General features: G+C 32.9%; 1 protein-coding gene and 1 long non-coding RNA gene across 4 annotated transcripts; both read left to right on the top strand.

Moving 5' to 3' along the window:
- The first annotated feature begins 2,139 nt into the window (after positions 1 to 2,139).
- Positions 2,140 to 14,634, top strand: LOC132729143 (interferon-stimulated 20 kDa exonuclease-like 2). Of its 3 annotated transcripts, none has more exons than XM_060714883.1 (6): positions 2,140 to 2,248; positions 6,803 to 7,004; positions 10,633 to 11,132; positions 12,276 to 12,445; positions 13,283 to 13,451; positions 13,818 to 14,634. In XM_060714883.1, exons 2-6 carry the CDS (start codon positions 6,880 to 6,882, stop codon positions 14,561 to 14,563), a joined length of 1,710 nt encoding a protein of 569 aa, XP_060570866.1. In that variant the 5' UTR covers positions 2,140 to 2,248; positions 6,803 to 6,879; the 3' UTR covers positions 14,564 to 14,634. The 3 variants fall into 3 exon arrangements, with proteins under 3 accessions (XP_060570866.1, XP_060570868.1, XP_060570867.1); XM_060714885.1 differs by lacking the exon at positions 2,140 to 2,248 and adding an exon at positions 2,321 to 2,343; XM_060714884.1 differs by lacking the exon at positions 2,140 to 2,248 and adding an exon at positions 2,355 to 2,494.
- A 1,632-nt stretch (positions 14,635 to 16,266) lies between these two features.
- LOC132729135 (uncharacterized) lies at positions 16,267 to 22,939 on the top strand. The gene is made up of 2 exons (XR_009625572.1): positions 16,267 to 20,151; positions 20,207 to 22,939. It is a non-coding gene; the product is annotated as an uncharacterized LOC132729135 (long non-coding RNA).
- The last annotated feature ends 187 nt before the right edge of the window (positions 22,940 to 23,126 follow it).

Genomic DNA, 23,126 nt, shown 5'->3' with positions numbered 1-23,126 from the left:
AATAGTAAAATGTTCATCATCAGATTAAATGGAAAGCCAAATTACCTTTTTGACTAATTAAATTTATGTACGTAACAATTAAATACTCAATTTATATTCAAACTGGTAGAGGTGTTTAATTCTGTCTGATCATTTTAATTTTTCTCAAAAACGAAAATGGACCTGTGGATGTTTTATATATATATATATATATATATATATATATATAATATATATATATATATATATATATATATATATATATATATATATATATATATACAGGCCTCGACATTAGCGGTACGTGGTCCGTTGGTCCGAGACCACTTGATTTTGGCAAGGACCACCTAATTTTAAAACCCACTGGTCCGTCGGACCACTTGAATTTTCTGTTTGATGCAAGGCTCATTTGGGAGAATGGCGATTTGGTCAAAAACATGTTATATAATTTTGTTTAAAATCTATGTCCGATGTATATGGTTCATTAATCTCTGATTAGTTCAAGAAGTTCTAAGTCATCAATAACTTTCATTTAAGTCGCTAAAATTGTGTTTATGCAAGTTAAAAGAGTTAAGAATTTGTGATATAAATTTAGGTACAAAATCCATTCAAATGGTGCTAGTAATTATGCATCGTCTGATAACAACGGCGGAACCATTAACATTTATGTTATGTTACATGTTAATCAACCTTGAGTATCCGATGATGGTAATTATATAATATAGGATAAACTTAAATTTCAGATACTTGAATAACGGCAGCAAACTAAAGGTACTGGAAAAAATACATCTAGTAATTCTATGCTATTTATCTTTATTTTAACTGTTTAAAGATAAGAGATCTGTTTCTTCTCGAGTTAAAATTATTTTAAAAGGTTAAAAATACCCAATGTCAAAAATGAATATCAACCAACAAGGAACAGGGAGGTAACATTCTGTATTATAAATCTGTGAGAAAAATAAGATAAGTTATAGTAAATAATAACGTACGTTGTCATTATTTTAATAATTTAGATAATCCCTTGTTTTCAAAAACAAGGATAAGATAATTTATTAGTTCCATTAAAAATGTTAATCTATAAAAGATGCTATGCTATTATTATGATTATAAGACGTACCACGTATCAGCAATGAATATTTGAATAACAGTAAGAAAATAACAGACACAAATGGTTCACTATTCCCTAACTTGAGTTGAGGGAGAAATCACTTTAATATAAAAGTTAACATAAATAAGAACTCTGTTGTGTTTTTTTTGACTGAAACAAATAACTCTACGATAAAATGCATACCTATATTATATAAGCGAATGCCTCTTCAACAAGCGAGCGTTACTGTGGTAAGTCTTTAACTCTCGTTACTCTTCATACGGAACCATTACAATTTTGTTCTGTGCTTTGCATACAGTTTAGTACTGCAAAAATGAACTGTCAACATCGTCAACGTATGTGCCATCGAGTGTTTCGCCCCGTCACTCTAATATGATGGGGCCGCAGTCGGGATCAAACCACTTTGTGTTAACAGTTAGCACTGGCTCATCTTTAATGAGCCACAACCAACAAGATGCCTTTTCAGCTGTACTACTGACTTCAGGAGCGGATGGCTTGCTTTCTCTGATGGCAGTCAATGCGAAAGTCAAAAAATGTTTCCAGCCACAAGGACTGGGATCCTTAGATTTATTTCCGGCCCTGATGATTTTTTTGCGGCCCGGACTCTGAAAGGTAATTTTTTGTAGGGGTGGGGGAGGGATATTGCCATAATTATAAACAAAAATATTCAGCAAATATGAATTATCAGACTCAACTATAAGATACTATGAAAAAAAAATATACAGAAACATAATAAATAAAACAGTTTTGCATATTTTAGGCAAAAATTTGTTTCAAACTGGCTGAAATTTTATTCGGACTCGAGGACTGACTGTATCGAAATTTATCTCGGCCCTCCTGATTTTTAGTTGGAGAGGTCCGAGGACCGTCAGACTTTCGCACAGACTGTGATGGCCAGTGATTCCTATCTGAGTCAGCATCTTCCACATTAACTTAGCTGGGAAGCCCCTAGTCATAATATGTTACGAATATAAAAGTTGTTTCACAATCGAAATTCATAAATATATTGAATCTTCTGTTATACGGAATTAGACCGGACAGTATGGAATTTTTAAAATACGGAATTAGACCGGCTAGAATAGAATTTTTACAGTCCAAGCGTTTCTTCGGAAAATCGTTGGTATGATAGTGATCATATTTTACAACATGTGAAAGAATTGGGTAATATATCTGTGTTGTACAAGTTTATCCACCCAAACCCCCATAGGGCAACGCAAACTCATTTAATATAGACGAGAGGAAGCAGACTAAGAAGGGTTATTTTTAATTAGACTCAGTTTTAACAGTTTACCCCACTGGCACCAGAGTCCTAAAATAATCATTAATTAAATAGATGAAATTATACCCACAAAGAAAATCAAAGCAGAGAAGGCGCTGAATTTGTTTGGGTCTCAGAATGTAAGAAAGGTACAGGTTGTGAGATTATATGTATAGTGCCACCAATGCTTTCAAGCGTTTTAATTGGCTATAAGACTAATTGCAACACTGATATTCAATCCAATGTTTATTTGACTTAAACAATTTGAAAAATATGAGTTGCCTTTACTGGGATTTGAACTCCAGACCTCTCGCTTCCTAAGCGAACGCGAAAACCCCTCAGCCACGGTGAATTTATCATAGGAACTCTGGAACAGGACCGCATATTGCGGCGCATAAATCCGAATCCGTACCGGCTTTACATATTGTTTGTCCGACCTTTGAATATCTTTTCATATTATGCGAGCGGGTGTTCTTTAATTATCTAATCTCAATTAAATATAATCTGCTAATTTAAAAATCAGTCAAATTTACGGTATATTGAAAAAAGTAAAGGAGTGACATCCGCCATTTACCAAAACGTTCGGTGTAAGTTATCTTGTCCACTGCATGATTTTTTCCAGACAATATTTTTTGTCACCATTGCTATGAAATAATTCCACTATATAACAAAAGCATAACATAAGATATAAATAACTGCTTCTGTATATATTTTGGGTGAATTTTATAATTTCTAGACATTTAATTTATAAGTCAAAAGTATCGATTTTTTAAAATGTGTATCGATCGGCAAAAAAATATCAACGATACATCGATATTGTCGATATCGATGACAGCTCTAAGTTATCCCCCTTGATATGCTTGATTTTTGTTTTAATTTTTCTAGTAATGAATACGAGATGAGTGCCTAAAATATTTATCTATGGATCATGCTTTAATATTCCTTTTTTCAGTTTGGCAAAATCAGTTGGACCATATAACTAAAGTGTCTGTTTTCTCCATTTTAACAAATCAATACACGAATACGCCCGTTATAATGCCGCCTATACATGTCAACACGTGTAAACAATAAACCGTTAACGTTATATCCGGACGATACCTGATAGTTGACAAAAATAACGGGAACAAAATTCTGAAAAAATAGTAATCAATTGTAGCCAAAGGGGAAAAACTCGTGCCGAAAACGTTGCGGCAAATCGCGGATGTCACTCCTTGTCTTTTTTTATAATACCGTAAAATTTGACCAGTTTTAAAAGAGACAGATTGGGTTCAATTGATAATATATTTTTTGAGTCCATACACTCGGATAATACTAAAAAATATTTAGATGTAGCAGAAACGTTTTTTAAAACCGTTACAAGATCGAAAATATACGCTGCAATCTGCGGTCCCGTTCTCGAGTTCCTATGGAATTTATATGTGAACGGCCTGAAGAAAACCATATTATTCTAAATTAGGACTTGTAACGACTTTAACTGTTGTTTAACACAGATGTAAATAATCCTGGAGCTTACTGTAAACATGTATATTTATAAAGAATCAAAGGGCTGCAAGCTCTGTGGTATTTTCTGATCTTTGCAATCTAAATCATGCTGTATATCTGTATGTATTTTCCTGTATTAGTTTATTTTTATGTACTATAATTCATCTTGCAAGACACCAGAGTTTGATACATACGGAATTTTGTATAACTAGAGTTGCATCAAAAAATCATTTATGTTCATTTTTTATGACAGCCACACTTTATCCTTGCATATCATGGCTACTTCCTTAACAAAGACACTTAAAAAAGAATTAAAAAAAAAAGTTTCCTCGACTGGGATTCAAACTCCAGACCTCTCACTCACTAAGCGAGCGCGTTACCCCTGCACCACGGAGAAGTTATACAAACGATGCCTGAATAAAATCTAGTCATTCTAAATTTAGAACTTCCATTGCATTTCGGGTTTGTAATCCTTATTAATTTCGAGGTATTTTGTTCATGATAAACCTGTTGTTTAAAATTGAAGTAAATAATTTAGCGAAAATCTTCTCGCCCAAACAGTCCGACATGTAGAATCTATATATTCCGCTACTCGGCAGTCAGATTTCTTTGTGAAGTATTGGGTAATCAACATCGCTAGAATCGATATATTCCACTACTCGGTTTGTGTAGTATTCGGTAATTGACATCGCTAAAAATAGTATTTTCATTGATAAAATCATATTCATCCGCGTAATTTGTGATTGTGCATTTATTGACAATTCTATAAGCCAACGCTATTTTTAGCTCGACTTTTTTTTTTTTTGAAAAAAAAGTAGAGGTATTGTTATAGTCAGGTCGGCGTTGCCGTTGCCGTCTCCGTTGCCGTCCGAAAACTTGTACCTGGATCATAACTTTTTTATTTCTTGGTGTATTGTCTTCATACTTGGCCACAACAACCCTTGGGACAAGACCTTTCAGTAGACCACACTAACCTTGACCTTCATCCATAAATGACCTTGACCTTCAAGGTTAAAAGTCCAATTTTTGCTTGTTCATGCTGTTATTGGCTGTTACTTTGTTATTTTTGAATGGATTGTCTTCAAACTTGAACATAATTGCCTTTGAAGGTCAAATTATTGAAATTTTCATTGTTTTGGCAGTAACTGACTGTAACTTTGCTATTTTTGAAGGGATAAACTTCATATTATAACAGAACATTCTTAAGGACCAGACCTTGTTGTTTATCAAACCCAAATTTGCTTGGGCTCTTTAATGACCTTGACTTTGAAGGTTATATTACTGAATTTTCTCAGATTGTGCATTTATTGGTGTGTGTGTATGTATAGTATATGTATTATATATATATATATATATAAATGTGTGTGTGTATATATATACATATATGCAGGTATATATATATATAAATATATATATATATATATGCATGTATATATATATATATAGACATATATAGATATATATATATATCAAATATATATATATATATATATATATAAATATATATATATATATATATACATGTATATAATTGCGTCATGTTTTTCTATTTTTAGAAATTGCGTCATTTTTTCTATTTTTAAAAAATTGCGTCATTGTTGCTATTTTTAGAATTTGCGTTATTTTTTTCTATTTTTTAGAAATTGCGTCATTGTTGCTATTTTTAGAAATTGCGTCATTTTTTCTATTTTTTAGAAATTGCGTCATTTTTTCTATTTTTAGAAATTGCGTCATGTTTTTCTATTTTTAGAAATTGCGTCATTGTTGCTATTTTTAGAATTTGCGTCATTTTTTTCTATTTTTTAGAAATTGCGTCATTGTTGCTATTTTTAGAAATTGCGTCATTTTTTTCTATTTTTAGAAATTGCGTCATTTTTTTTTCTATTTTTAGAAATTGCGTCATTGTTTCTATTTTTAGAAATTGCGTCATGTTTTTCTATTTTTAGAAACTGCGTCATTTTTGTTATATTTTTAGAAATTGCATCATTTTTTCTATTTTTAGAAATTGCGTCATTTTTTCTATTTTTAGAAATTGCGTCATGTTTTTCTATTTTTAGAAATTGTGTCATTTTTTCTATTTTTAGAAATTGCGTCATTGTTGCTATTTTTAGTAATTGCGTCATTTTTTTCTATTTTTAGAAATTGCGTCATTGTTTCTATTTTTAGAAATTGCGTCATTTTTTCTATTTTTAGAAATTGCGTCATTGTTGCTTTTTTTAGAAATTGCGTACTGTTGCTATATTTAGAAATATGCTTAATGTTTCTATTCATATATATACAAAATATATAAACAAAACTAATGTGACAAGACAGACCAACTAAATTTATAAAAAGGAAACATCAATATATGTTCAAACCTTTCTATGTTTGCGTTTAGAAAAAGTAAAAAGTCGAGCGTTGCCCCCGCCCGGCGGTGGCTCTTGTTAAACTTTGAATGCGTTGTAATTTGTTGGATACTTGTAACAAAATAAAAATATTTCTTTCTTTTAAATCACTAGTTTTAAGCTGTTTTGAGAACTACTTGTTGTTAGGTTTGTCATAAAACTTCTGTGTCAGAGATTGAATGTCCGCTTTGTATTTACTTATTTTCGATCAGAAAATACAATAAAACAATATTAGAAATCTTCGACCATTCGGGAATTATTTTGCTTGAAAATTAATGCGCCTGACTTTGACCATCTTTACACAGTGATCTCCCCTGAATTTTTCGGCGTTTGTGTACATATAAAGGGAAGTTACCGCTTCAAAAAAGTGGACTACTTTCGGCATTTGCAATTAACAGCATTAGACTCTGAAATTTCGCTACCATTATTTGTTTGGTCTGACGACCCAAACAAATAAAAAATGAGCAAAAATAAAAACTCACTGATATTCAGATTTCCTTTAAACTTTCAATCTGAGTTTTTAGGAAGTAAATAAGCGTGATTGCTGCCTCATATTGTTTAATATTAATAATAGAAAATTATTATTTACAGGATACTGGTCTGAAATTAATTGGAATGGAAGTTTGTAAAACTGAAGCAGAATAATTTTTGGATGGATATCAAGTGTTATGAGCCTGAGGTTGTTTCTTCAATCATTTTCTGTAAAGTTCACCAAAAAGTTCACCAAAAACTTGGTTAGATTGACAGAAAATTATCCTACATATATGATAAAGACTAACAGCTTCATTGAAAGGTATTTCATTTATAATTATTTACTGTTACCATTACAATGAATAATTACATGTAACTCCCAATGCAAGCACGTTTACTCTGTTTTAATTAGCTTGTCTCAGTGGTTCAAAGAAAAAGTGAGACTTTTATGATTGCTGCGGCATTGTCGTCATGCAAAGATTGTTATGTAGCCCATAAGGCGTTTTTCAAACATTATGAAATTTATTAACATGAAACTTGGAATTCTTGCTTATCATGACGAGGTGCAATTGTCAGACAAGAGGTATAATTCTGAAAGCCATATTTGTGGAGTTATGCCGAAGAGCGTTAACACTGCATGCGGTGGTCTTGTTTAAATACTCATGCACATGTTGCATGGGGAAAAAAACAATAGTTTTTTGTGCCCCCAAAATAGGGGTGGCATTTAAATTTACCCGTCCGTCCATCCGTCCGTCTGTCCCCTTTTTGTGTTGCACATAGCTCAAAAAGTAATTGACCTAGAGTCTTGAAACCTTACAAGAGTGTTGCTCAGCATGTGTTAATGTGCACCTGGGAATTTTCATGTGGATATAGTTATTAGTCCCCTACCGGTTTAACCGGAGGGGACTTTAGGTTTACCCTCCGTCCGTCTGTCTGTCTGTCTGTCTGTCTGTCTGTCTGTCCGTCTGTCTGTCTGTCTGTCAGTCTGTCAGTCCGTCAGTCCGTCCGTCCACAAAACTGGATCCCGCGATAACGCAAAAAGTACTGAAAATATTTTTATGAAACTTGATATATGGATAGATGGCAGTATGGAGATTATGCACGTCTTTTTTTTTTCTTCCTATGTTGAAAATTCTGGTTGCTATGGCAACAAATAGTCTGAAAATATGGCAAATTTAACACATAAACTGGATCCAGTGATAACTCAAAAAGTACTGAAAATATTTTTATGAAACTTGAAATATAGGTAGATGGCAGTCTGGAGGTTATGCACATCTTTTTCTTTTTTTCTTATGTTGAAAATTCTGGTTGCTATGGCAACAAATAGCCTGAATTTCAAGATTTCTGATTTAAATTTTTCAGATTTTTCACTATATGTTCTTTATTTCTTAAGGTGTTTACTTCAAACTTTAAATATAAGTTTCTGGTCATCAACCACATCATATGTGACAAGGTTTATAACTCTAGCACAAAAAATATCAGTATTACCTCCCTTGAACTTAGATTTTTTAGGGGAAAAAATGATGTCTTTTTTAAATAACTTCTTTATTTCCTAATGTATCTACTTCAAACTTCATATATATGTTTCTTATTATCACTCGACATTTTTCAGAAGGTTAAATACTCTAGCAAGACTATTTCCAGAATTATGTCCCCCTTGAACTTAGATTTTTTTCGAGATACTGGTATTTTCACTCCAACTTCTTCATTCCTTATAGGATTTACTTTAAAATCACACATCGTAATAATATGACAAGGTTGTATAAACATAATTTCCTTACTAAGCATGGAAACTTAACACATTACTGTGATATAGACAAACTTATTTTATTATGTTTTGTGGTCGATATTTTCAAATACAGACTTCATCCTCAAATTCATTATAAATGGCAATACACAGGAGTGTATGACAATTAAAGAACTTTTTGAGGGACCGGTAGGGGACTACTGTATTGCCCGCAATACTATCAAATGCTTGTTATTTTTAAAGTTATTTCCCTTGACTTAGTAAAAATTTACAATTTTCAACTTGTGTCGCTTGTAACTAAAAAAGTACTTGACCTAGTGTCATGAAACCTTACAAAAATGTTGCTCAGCATGTGTTGTTGTGCACCTGGGTATTTTTTAGTGTGGATATTTTTAGAGTTATTGCACTTGACTTAGTAAAAATTTACAATTTTCAACTTGTGCACATAACTAAACAAGAAAAATATTACATACATAGTATGTAATATAGGTACGGTTGCATACTACTTTTTGTGAAGACTTTATGTTTGCTGAATTAAAGGTGTAATGTAAAATGAACAAACATGTCATGAGATATTTTATATCTTTAAACATTTTCATGGAATGTAATTAATGTATCACCATATTAAAGTTGCATGCCTTCAGATGAGAAAAATGATTTCAAGGAAATCAAAATATGAAAAGAAAATTCACGGTCAATTGACTGCTTTGAAGCATAATCACAAAATAAAATTACAGGAAATTAAAAACCTTTTCAATACACTAAAGGTAGAATTTCATTGTAAATCATAGTCAAAGATTTGAGATATGATTATTTATTCATATTAACATCATAATTGATTATATATTGATAAAAAAAACCCGACAGACACAGTTTGTAAATATTAATTTATATTTATTACAATAAAATATGAAAAAGGTTTACGCGCAGAGGTTAGCTATAATTAAAATTCCCACGCTAAGTCGCAGTGGTGCTTGGGATAATCACTTGATACTGTAAATGGCAGCTATTTTACGATACGAATCCTCGGACAGTTTCTCCTGCCGAAAAGAAATGAAAAAATACTTGCAATTCAAAGTTTGCTGGCTACATAAAGATTATCGAATTACTCTTTGCACACTTTTTCTCTGCCTGAGTATAATAATATTGACGTGTTTTCATTGGCTTAAACCATCACGTTCATACCAATACACATGAAGTTGTGAACTAATTTCGTGTTCATTAAAATTATTCCGTTAATAGACATATAACAATCTTATTTACAAATGAATTGATAAAACAACAATCCCAGAAGCATTTAAGATAATAACAATATGACATTGTAAAAAAATAAATGCATATAAATTGTAAATTTGTGTATGACAACTCAAACCCCTAAACAAAACATAATAGACTCAACCAAAACAAGCGCCTGCTTCTTCACCTAACTATGTAGTTGCATGACCATGATTAGCAATTTAGCAAACCAAATCTAAGATCTAAACCTATTGAAAAAAAATTCTATGACCACAGCAGATTTCGTACAGAAAAGTATTTGACCTATAGTCATGAAACCTTACAAGAATGTTGTTCAGCATGTGTTGTTGTGCACCTGGGTATTTTCGTGTGGATATTTTTAGTATTTTTTAGAGTTATTGCACATAACTTAAAAAGTTTATGACCTGTAGGCCTGAAAGTTTACAATAATGTTGATCAGCATGTGTACTTATGCACCTTGGGGTTTTCTTGTAGCTTTATTCAGTATTTGTAGTATTTGCCCTTCACTTAATAAAAGATTTTTAGTTTTCAACTTGGGCACATGAAGCCAAAAAAAAATTTGACCTAGAGACATAAGATTGACAAATCTGTGGAGTGTGGGGGCACCTGTGTCCTATGGACATATTTCTAGTTTAATTTTATATTATTTAAGTGAAATTATTCAAGATTGAAAATATATAAGAGACAGACACTGGTACCTGTTACAGTCTTATAACACCCAATTGTGGGTTCTTAAATGGTTCTGATCTGGAAGTAAGCACAGGTAGTGGGAAGAGCCTTCCCTTTAATTTTGGTTGAAAATAATACAGAATTTTTTAAAAGGAGAACATAAAAACTTGATGTAAATTGAATATAAAGAGAAAACTGCATGACTTTTTTTAAAGAGATTTTTAAGTTTCTGTGTATATATATTTGCAGCTAATATACAAAGTAAATTTTTTTTCAGTATAAAAATGGAACCACTGAGGAAGAAACAGAAGCTTGTCCTTGAGGAATGTGAATTATTAATCTCAATAAACAAGAAAGGGGAGTGCAGTTTTGATGTTATGTCAAAAGTTGAAACAGTTTGTAAAGGTCGTAAATTAGATCATTTTGCGTGCAGTGAAAGTGGAGATGGCAGCATTGAAACTGCAGGTTTAGTTGATGATAAAGTTAATGATGATAAAAATGTTGATGATAAAAAAGTTAATGATGATATGGTTGTTGATGATAAAGTTGTTGAAGATAAAAATTTGAATGATGATAAAAATGTTGGTGATAAAGTTGATGATGATAAAGTTGATGATGATGAAGTTGATGATAATAAATCAATGTCTGCGACAAATGATGACAGTGTAGATCAAGATAAGGATAACAGCGATGGAGATAATGGAATCCCTCCAACATCAAAATATGTCTCTCTTGATTGTGAATTTGTTGGAATTATGGGAGACATTAGTGCCTTAGGTGAGAAATACTTTATATAGTTGTTTATTAAAGTGTGATGTTTTACATACAATGTCTGTTGTTTATCAGACAGGAAATTGCATTTGTTTAAATATATATTATATTGACTGACCAGATTGGGTATTGAATTGCAGAGTTCTCTCCCCTTACAGGACAAAAGTTGTATATTTTGTACACATATATGCTAATACATGTAATTAGATAAATATTTATGAATATTCTTATCTTAAACCACCCAGTGTTAGTTAGATGTCAGTGATGTGTAACATAATGTCCTAGTGAACTCTACCAAAGCTGTTCATAGGATGACACAGTCACACTTTGGACAAATTGGCCCTCCACAGGGTCATTTGATATGATATAGAATTACATAGAAATAAACGGGAAAACCTACTTTGCCTAAGAATTATTCAGTTTTCTGTAAAAATAAGTGCTTGTTTTTTACTTTAACGGTCAGGGTCTGAGAATCCGTACTGAAACACAGATATCAAACAAATGATCTGACAATTCTTAGAAACATGTACATAATGAACATACATGTGCAATCTTAAAGTGCACATAATTTTGTATTCTGTTAAATTTTCAAATAATGATAAAAACAATAAATGTGTTATAGTGTATCATTGGTACATATGTATATTCTTATAAAAAGGTGTTAAAAATAATGCTGAATGAATGAACATTTATATGATGAATAAAAATATTTTGTATTAAATATTTTATTACATGTATCTGCTATATAAATATATGTACAATGTAATATTAGATCAGGTATCTCACGTTTGCCAACTAAGTTCTTCAGTGGTTTGTTGTTATGTCTGATTCTAAATACTTTCAACAATGTTTCATACACATAATTATTCATTGTATTACAGACCGTCCATTATATACCAATTCACTTAAAGGGCTCGGCAGATCTGTTATAAATTTTAGACTAAATAACAAGTACATTTTTTTAATATATTAAATTTCAATTTCAGATTTTTCTATTTTATAACAACTTGAATGTTATACCAGCATATTTGAAAGAAATGGTTTTATTAAGAAACCTAATTGTATTAATAATAATATGGACTGGTAAAAAGAAATTACTTGATTTTATTCATTTTAAAAGTGATAATACAACAGAATGTAACATTTCAGGTCGCTGTAGTATTATAGACTATGATGAGAATGTGATCTGTGATATATACGCCTGGCCTGAACAGAAAATCACCACCTACCGAACAAGATACAGTGGTATTACCAAGAAAGATATGAAACGAGCAATACCACTAGAAAGTGCATTGTCCCAGATTTCTAATATCATCAAGGTAAGAATGGTCCTTACTCGCAACACTTCCCGTGGACCATGCTTAACGTCTGAAATGAACTTTTGCCGTTCTTTTAATCTTGACAGAACTATTCACCATATTTAGGGGAAATTAAAAAATAAAATGTACTTGTGAAGAGCAAACAGTGCAGATCAGATCTACCGCCTCCGTGGTTGAGGGGTTAGAGGATGACTTCTAATCCAGTTACCTCTCTGGCGTGGGTTCGATCCCCGGGAGATGCTTTGGTAGTTTAGCACGGAGGAAGGTAGTCTAGTACTGGTGTAACTCTCCAGGAACGATGGTTAGGAAACTACCCGCCTATATGACTGAAATACTGTTGGGAAAAGGTGTAAAATGAAACAAACAAACAAACAAAAGTTCATGATCTATTGACACATCAATGGTCTCATGAGTAGATTCAGTTGGCACTGGAAGGCAGAGGGTTTATATATTAAAGAATGAAAGGTTTTGCTATAACTGAGTGATGTGTGACATAGTGTACAGTATCTGTGTTACTTAACCCTGGCCCAACCTTTACTTTAATCAAGAAATATACATGTCTGAGAACCCTAAAACTATCCTGTATTACGTATCTCCCATTGGGCGTCTGTGACCGAGTGGTTAAGGTTGTTCACTTTCAACCACTTGCCCCTCACTGATAAGGGTTAAAATCCCAACAGGGACTTTTGATTCTTTCATGTGATGAAGCTATCCAGCTAGATTACAGAACATCAGTGGTTCTACTCCGGTGCCAGTTCGTGCCTGAAATAAGGGCAACTGAGATTGTCATGACAACCTTGTCTCAGTTCTCAGCTATTTGTTTCTGTTTAATTTCAGGACAAGATTGTAGTTGGTCATGGTATACACAATGATTTCCGTGTTCTTGGATTTGGTCACCCTCATCACATGACTAGAGACACACAGAAATGTAAACTACTCATTGACAAAGTAAAGCAAGAAAAAGGTGGAGCAGTTTCATTGAAAAATATGGCTAAAAAATTGCTAGGTTGGTAAAGGTTGATAAATCTAAAAAAAAAAATAATGCAAGGAAAGTAGTGAGAAAAAAATATTATTAGATATAGTGCCTGATAAGTTTATAAGGAGAATATTGCTCAATTTAAAAAAAATTGCAAAATAAGCTTTTGAGAAAATATTACTAAAAAATTGCTAGGTAATATTTCTAAAGATATTGTTATTTGAGTTTGTTACAAAAAATACAACATGTAGGTATATCTGTAAGGAAAATGTGTCCAAACGATCACTAGGTATGTCTGTTACAAAAATACAACTTGGTAATTGTTGGTCAAGTCTGTGGGAAATATGGCAGTAATAATGAGTTTATAAACATTATATTGTTTGTCTATCTTTTCAGATAAAGAAATTCAGAAAAATACACATTGTTCTGTGATAGATGCTACTGTCACCATGCAGCTCTTTAAACTTGTAAGAGTGGAATGGGAAACCAAGCTGCTGAAAGATCAGGAAAAGAAATCTAAGCTTCCAGATGATCATGATCAGCCTCCTGGTCACATGGAAGTTTCTATGACAACCGAACAGGGAAAGGAGGTACAGGATGGTACTGAAATAAATGGCGGAATTAAAAAGTACCAGAAGAGGAAAAGAAAAGGGAAAAGTTCTAGAAATCATTTTGGGCAAATTCTTGCTGGTAGTAAAAATATAAATGATTATTTTAAAGATGATATTAACATAATGCAGAATGGTCATAAAAAGATTTCAGAATTTTTGAAAAAAAGATTTTTAGAATCAGGACCTAAAGCAAACACTTTGGATAAATCGGATGAGAGTGCTTCCCTGGGGAATGATGTTGTTGAAAATGGTAATATACATACACTTAGAGATGGGAAAAAGTACGAAACTTTAAATGTATGTACAGCAAATTTGGCTGAGCCAGCAGTGTTAAGAAAAAGAAAGTGTGAGGTTCAGACTTCAAAAGAATTAAATACGAGAAAAAGAGATTGTGGGTTCAAAACTGTAGACAAAGTAAATTTAAAGACCATGTATGACAAGAATATAAAACAATTGTTTCATGATGACTTTTGGAATGATATGAATTCATCAGCTGATACTGATAAGAGTTGTGATGTAGCTTTAAACTGAAATATCCTCTTAAACTCAAGTAATAATATATTAAAAATTGATGACAGGGCCTTCATCTAATTTTGGGGGAAAATAATATTGCTCTTTTGTAAAAGGCATATTTTAAGAATATTTCAGTCTTTCCAGCCAGACTGCCAGGACACATGGAATGTTATGATTGGTGAATTGTGAGAGTCCTGGGCATTTCAGAGTCTATACAAGTAGCAATGACTGGCTATTTTCATTTGCACAGTCCGGTTAGCTTTTAAGGTAGAGCGTTGGACTTATAAGTTTGATTCCTGGACAATGCAGGTCACTTTCATTGTGATTGATTATGAAATCTTTTCTACGGTCATTTGCACTGTACCTCTGCTCTGGCATGTACAGAAATTATCAGTTCCTTGAGAAAGTGAAGGCAACTAGGACTGGTAAACTGCTTGACAGTCTGCCCAGGAACGATGCAGTGGCTAAACTGTGCTGTGGTAAATTCAATGTAGCTTACTGCTGACGCAACCACCATGTTTTCTTTTTACATTTTGGTTCTAAATTCTGACAGCTGTGATTACTGTTGACAACTTTAAAAATTGGTAATTCTTTCTTTTTTTGATAACTTCCTATTATATTAGTATTATTGAATATAACTATCTGGTACTGTTAAGAGTTGAATAGAGAAATATTGGAACTTTGTTATGAATAAAGGTGTTATTTAGTATATTTTGATTTAGTCCTAGTTTTACATAATAGAGAGTTTTAAAATACATTTAGTGTATGTTTACCAATAACGGTGGTCAAATGGTTAAGGCCACTCACTTCTGTGGATTCGAATCCCAACAGGTATTTTGGATTCTTTCATGTGAGGAAGCTATCCAGCCAGCTTACGGAACATCGGTGGTTCTACTCAGGCGCCTGTTCGTGCCTGAATTGATGCACAGAAAGGCACCTTAGGTCTTCCTCCACCATTTAAGCTGGAACATTGCCAAATGACCAACACTCTGTCGTTAAACCTTATTAAACAATAAACAAGCCAATAAAGGTCACCATTTAAATTGTCCATTTGAACATGTAAAGAAGTCAGCTTAATCCTTTTCAGATGACGAATCGTTAAATATAATGAGTGGCCAGGCTGTACAGTTGTTGACTGGGTTTTGCATAGCAAATTATTGAAATTCTGGCAGTTGTTCTTTTGAAAAGTACTGAAGATAACAATTTTGCCCGTGCCATAATGGCAAGGGGGCATGTAATGTTACCCCTGTTCATCCGTTGTGTGTCTGACAGTCTTGTCTGGCGCATATTTCCTTCATACATCAAGGGATTTTAAAACATTTTGGCATAAATCATAAGCATGATGAGACAATGTGTCTTGTGCAAGACCTAAACCTCTAAGGTCAAGGTCACACTTATATGTCCATGGTCAGCAATAGGTCAAAGGTCAGCATTTAGAAAATCTTGTCGGGGCCCATAACTGTGTCATGCATCACGGGATTTTAAAATCGTCGCTAGAAATCGTTGCTTTGAAATAAATTTTAAAATTGGACGATTATGTTATATCGTTCATAAGAATATCATAATTAAACTAAAAAGTCAATGTTATTTAACTAAATGACACAGTACACTAGAAAACTGGAAAATTGAGTCAGAATAGCATATTTATGTTTTTTGCTATATATCAAATTTGATAAATATATCGATAGGGTTCCTTTATTGTAGGTATAAATCCCATATTGGATATAATATCAAAGTTTAATCATTCAAGATTAAACTCTTTTATTTTACATGAATGACACATGTCTTAATCTATCGATCAGTTGTACTGCGTATCAATACGCATGCTCAGTCTGAGAGCTATATTTAGAACACTATATATAAGGAGCTGCGCGAGCCCGCTGCTTCCTTTTCGTTCTGGAACTCTATGAGAAAGGTAGCTGCTGATCATATTTTAAAATTTTTGTTAAAATCTTAATCTAGGTTTTTAATTTTGGATGTTAATTGTAAAATTTTAATGATAATTTTAAACCTTAACTATCGAAGTGCTCTTTATATTTAAATCTTTATAAATCTCGCTTTTGATTGAATTTTAAATAAACGAAAATAGAAAATAACCACGTGGCCCTATTTATCCGAAAGGGACAATGCAGTTACAAGTATTTCAAATTATAGATAGTTAAAAAATAAGAAACGTTAACCATTGAATTGCTCTTTATATGTATATTTTTGTAAATCTTGCTTTTGATTGAATTTTAAATAAACGAAAAAAGAAAATAACCACGTGGGTCTATATGTATCCGAAACGCAGTACTGTTATAACTATCTATCCTAATTTATCCTATTAACCAAATGCAGTTATAACTATTCCAAATTATCAATAGTAGGTCTATAAACATATATAAACATGGCAAGCTTTTTAGGTTGTTTGTAATAAGACATTTTGTTGTTTTTCTTGATCAAAATGCCCAAACGACGTGCGGACGAAACTGAGAGACTGGCCAGTGCTGTAAATGAGAAAAGACGATAGCACAGAGGACAACTGGCTCGAATCCGAATCAACGTCAAGAAGTTGTTCAAACTCATGACTTTTCCCCAACTTCAGGTGAAGTAAACTTTCAATCTAACATTATTTTGTCTACCCAAGTTTCTCACTCTATTAAAGAGACAATACGGTGTAATAGTTAAATATAACTACAACATCTTTTTCCTATAATTAAACCAGATTCTGCAGGAAAACAAAAAAATCATTTTGAAAATGGAGAGCTGATCCTATATCTTTTCATATATTCCATACTATAATTATCGCTGTACATATTCTAAAGCATCCTATCTGCTACAATATATGGTAAACATACGACAGGCAGCAACCAGGCATATTGGTTGAGCCGCCTACGACTCGAGCTTTAGACTGACAAAATGATGATGTTAGCCACGAAACCAATTCAATCGGTTGGTTTTTCGATTACCCCCCCCCCCCCCCCCCTCATTCTCGAAAATTATTTTCTTGTAATAATAAGGGCTTTTGCGTCTATACAAGATCTTTTGCACATAAGTGTATAAAATAGTAAGCAGATACGACACTGAATATGCTTCTTCGAACGATATTTAATAGAAGGCCTAATCGTTTTCAGTCCCAGCAACTCCCCCACTGTTCCTGTAACAAGGTTCTTCTCCTTGACCAGAATATTTAAGGGGCCTAGGTTCAACGTCAATTAATATAAGTTGACAGGTTACAATAAAAACGATGCTTGTTTTTTGGTTTTTTAATTAATCACTGGTTTAAATTAAATTATACTGATCCAAGCGCACCAATCCAGCAGTTTTAAATAACAATTATATGAGGACAAACATTTGGCTGGATTGTCGGACCATACAAATAACCACTTATTTCCAATTTTCAAATTAATGCTGCTTGGCTCGTTCCAAAAGTCACGGGTGCCCAATTTGTTATTTTCACCAAGTAACAGCTTAAATGAATTTATCGTACCAGTCTATTAGCATGTCAAATATGCACAATTCGACGGAGCATCATTGGTTCAACGTATAGGAAAATATGTCTGTTGCAAAACTGAAAAAAAAATCAGCTTTTAACTTGTGTCCTTTTAAATAATATGGCCAGGTGACTTAAATCTGACTTACCTGGTACATTGTATTACCTGGTTTAAAAAAAATAAATAAATAAATAAATAAATGTTACCTCAGGGTTCCGCCTACCCCTGTTTCATTTTAAAAAATTTGTTTCTTTCTTAGATTGCCTTGTTAAAAAATGATTTTTTATGGCAAACGTTAGTTTTTGAATCCTGTTTAGATATTTAACGTATTCAAACACGTATGTTTAGACCTTGGGGTATCTCGATCTGCGCAGATCTATTAAAAACTATCGATTACTCGGGGGTTGAAATAATTTATGCGGAGAAATCAAACCATTCATGTACCCGCATACAAGCCATAGACGAGCTTTGCGGTTTATATCTTCAAAATGTATACCTTTGAAGGAAATTCAGTCTAAAGCATGATTACTTAACTTTATCACAAAGGCTATTCCTATTGGCAGAGCTTTCTTGTGAAGATTTTATGATTCTATGTCTAAGATTAAAAAATATTTTTATTTTATGCATGTAAAGGGAAATGCGCGAATGCGCCATGACCTGGCTCGTAATTATTTCTTACTGAATCTAATGGACTCGCAATATTACATGGTAAGAATTGGTCAGAGAATACATTTATTGAACCCTACACCGATGCGTCCGGTAGCAGTTATTTAGGTTGTGACTGCTACTTTAAATGTCAGTGGTGTGCCTTTAAGTGGCCAGCTTAATGGGAGGAGCTTATTTTTAAGGACATCACATATCTTGAACTCGTGCTATTTTTCTAGCACTCCAGTTATGGGGCAATGAAATGAAAAACAAAAAGGTTATGTTTCCGTCTTCTAATAAAATATTCGTAATCAATATAACACTGCCATATTCTCAAACTTTTGAAGTATAATTGGCGTATTACCAGATAGCGAAATATAGCTTTCATGTCCTTGTAACAGTACGCTTATAAGACTATAAATAGCTACACATCTGATATAACGTATGTCAATAAGCTTGCAGATATGGTTGAAAACATACGCGCACGCACGCACGCATACACACACAAAAGAAAAAATATTAAGGTTAAACGTATGCTTGAAGGTCTAAAACGGACAAGAGGGTCTAATGACACGTCAGCCTGTAACATAACATAAAAAAAGTTAATTTCAGCTTTACAAAGTTTCTGTCGCTTTCTGTAGGAATACATGTTATTTGAAGCTGCATTTTCACTCGCGTATATTTGTACTTCTTAGAGTAAGTGAATCACTTGGCGGAACAAGAGGTCATCAAATCATTTCCTGTCAACACATGACATTATCATGGGTTCGAAACATGAAACATTTGAAAACTGACCAAAGAGGTCAAGGGGCTTCTCTCGATATCGAAATTAATAATAATAATAATAATAATTATGATAATGATAATAATAATAAACTGCTACAAGTTTTGTTATGATAATATTCACTCTTATCTGAACTATTGCCAACATAATGATGACCCCCTTTTTTCCATTTTGATGGGTCTCCTCTGACGTCTTACCAGTTCATTGTTGTTTTCAAAAAAACTGTTAAAATTCATTGGTCTGCATAACAACAGGATAGGATGAGCTTTAGGAATGTATAGAGTTGGATGTCTTATAAATACTATCAAAACACATGGTAGGTGGAGGTCTGATACCTATAAGTCATATATATATTCGTTAATTTCAGACAATATTATGCAAAGTATCTCTATGGGTTTTCCTAAAGCCGATGCCGGATCATTTAATCGCCTTTGTGGCCTGTAATTCTTTAAAATGACATTAAATAAGTAGTTCATAATATAGAATTCTTCTCGCTAGTTCCTCTCTGTTTGCATTTTAAGATGTCTTTGTGCGACATTATTTTTCGTGTTATCTAATGTGTCTTATAATAGTTGAGTCGCGGAGCTTAATTAGTCAAGTGATAGCAGTTACACTTATTTTTCTAAATTATAAAGATATTGTGAAGGATCTGCCAAATGCCAAATGATAAAGATAAAGTTGTGTGATGAAATGATAAAGATAAAGTTGTGTGATGAAATGATAAAGATAAAGTTGTGTGATGAATTGATAAAGATAAAGTTGTGTGATGAAATGATAAAGATAAAGTTGTGTGATGAAATGATAAAGATAATGATGAACTAATAAAGATAATGTAGAAGTAATAAATGCCAAAGGATAAAGATAAAGTTGTGTGATGAAATGATAAAGACAATGATGAATGTTGATTAGAACATCAGAATGTTTGTGTTGTTACGATAATTATTTCTGATTAATGATTATTTGATAAAAGATAATGATGAAATGATGGTGATATCATCAGAATGTTTGTGTTGTTATGAAAATGAGTTCAGAATTATAATGATAATACTATAAAGATAATGATGATGATAACATCATAATGTTTGTGTTGTTATAAAAATGATTTCAGAATAATAATGATAATTTGTTGAGATAATGATGATATGATGATAACGACTAAATGATGATAGTCGTCGCTGTGTGATAATGATAGTTTGATAAATATAATGATGAAATGATAATATGATTTAAGAATGATAATGGTAATTTGACAAAGATAATGATAATAATAATACCAGATCGATTCGATGGTATACATATTTATGTATTATTTATGTCATAATTGGTGAGGTGATATTTGCTATAAGTCTAACAAACGCAATGTCAATTATAATGTTGTTATTGGTCGGCGATCCGCTTTTGGCAACTTAAATGTAACATTTGCTATCACAGTATAGGTAGACCGCTGGCGGATACCTTTACCTTAATATTGACGATTAAGCTCCAAATTTCCAAGTCTCTTTAAGGTATTGATAATTGGTTCCTTCTCTATACTGGTTCCTTCATTTTAAGCGGTGCATATCAGAGACTGTGTTCAACACCAGACGGTGTTAGGAAAACTATTGCTGGGAACATATGGGTGGTATGAATATCGAGGATCTCGAACAAAGTATAGCCTACTTAACTTCCTTTAAGCAGAATGAACCCAAACCTGTATTCGTATTCATTGTGGAGGCAAGGATATAGGCCTTAAAACATCTGCGGCTATTATTGCGGATCTCAAAATAATCATAGATATTATCAGAAGTAAGTTTCCATATACAAAACTAATTTGGTCACATAATTTACCATGGCGATCATGGCGTTATATCACGCTGACCGAGCAAGAAAACGTATAAAACAGCTCTATAGTCACCTATGTAATAAATGGCGGGGTCACTACCTAAAATACCGGTATATAAACTCTAGCCCCAATGTTCTTTAGGTACGACGATACACACTTGTCTCCCAGTAGCTATAATATACAGTAGAATCCCTCCTTAAGACCACCCCGGAATTAAGACCACTCCGCTATTAAGACCATTTTTTAAAAGAATGGAATGTTCTGTTCTTTATATCAATGGTTACATGATCCAGAATTAAGACTACCCCGCTTATCCACTTTTAAGACCACCAGATTCGGTCCTAATTCATTGTTTTATTCTTAATTTGACCTCGCTATTTAGACCACTGATATTAAAGTCAGCACCTACCTAGATCTTAAATTTGTTGTCATCGTCTGCTTGAATGCTCTTATGTATGACCTGATGCTAAATAATATTTCCGAGACCATTTATTCATTCAGCCTATCTTCCCGATGTGATTTAGTGACGTAAAGACAGATTTGTCACTTTTATCAGTATTTGTTGTTAGTTATTCCTAAACAATTTATATATAAATCAGGTTTCAATATTAACTTCTAGAGTTTTCAACGTGGCTGGGTTTAGTCGTTATGTTAAACCGCTTTGGCGGAAGGTACTCTCATTCTTCGAGTCCCTTTTTGGCTGAAATTTAACATAACGTTTTTTCTATTTGCGACCGTTGTCGGAGCAAATATGATGTGTATTTAAAGTTCCTAAATTGCTTTTATTATTTATACCCAGTCATGATGGAAATTATTCGCCAAAAGAAATAAAAAAGTTATTACAAAATAATGTTGTATTTTCTTCTTGTATAAGACTGATTTGCGATGTACAATGGCCTCTCGGGTTTGAACCAGCAACCTTCATCCAGAACACTCTTTATTATGCATTCATTGGAAAATAATATCAAAGTTTAATCATTCAAGATTAAACTCTTTTATTTTACATGAATGACACATGTCTTAATCTATCGATCAGTTGTACTGCGTATCAATACGCATGCTCAGTCTGAGAGCTATATTTAGAACACTATATATAAGGAGCTGCGCGAGCCCGCTGCTTCCTTTTCGTTCTGGAACTCTATGAGAAAGGTAGCTGCTGATCATATTTTAAAATTTTTGTTAAAATCTTAATCTAGGTTTTTAATTTCCCGCCCTCCGCAACCCTTTTTTTCTGCTGTGCTTGTTTTACATTTCAGGAGTCAGCTATCACAACGGTTCGTCATGATTGGGACACATGTTTTATGCTGGGCGACGGAGTACCTAAATAACAGTCAATTGCTAATCGAATAGACATTAGTCAATTGCTTGATGCAACCGTTGTCGGTGCTCTTGCAACACTATGATATGATTCAAAGGACATCAAAAATGTTTGTGTAATTATCGGACATACATAACACGTGAAACCGTTGTCGGTGCATTTTAATTGTGTTAATTTTGCAAAATTTCATATTTGACTACTCCTCTCAGCTGAAATTTAACATAACGTTTTTTCTATTTGCGACCGTTGTCGGAGCAAATATGATGTGTATTTAAAGTTCCTAAATTGCTTTTATACCCAGTCATGATGGAAATTATTCGCCAAAAGAAATAAAAAAGTTATTACAAAATAATGTTGTATTTTCTTCTTGTATAAGACTGAATTGCGATGTACAATGGCCTCTCGGGTTTGAACCAGCAACCTTCATCCAGAACACTCTTTATTATGCATTCATTGGAAAATAATTGATGTCAAGATACTAGCAGAAAGAAACGTCAGTTGTTGTTTCTGCGCGAAGAAAATCTTCGTGTCTATCTATT

This window comes from Ruditapes philippinarum, unplaced genomic scaffold (genome assembly GCF_026571515.1).
Source record: "Ruditapes philippinarum isolate M1 unplaced genomic scaffold, ASM2657151v2 ctg1843_1_1_1_1, whole genome shotgun sequence".
In the NCBI taxonomy this organism is placed as follows: domain Eukaryota; kingdom Metazoa; phylum Mollusca; class Bivalvia; order Venerida; family Veneridae; genus Ruditapes; species Ruditapes philippinarum.
This window is presented reverse-complemented; position numbering and strand designations above follow the sequence as displayed.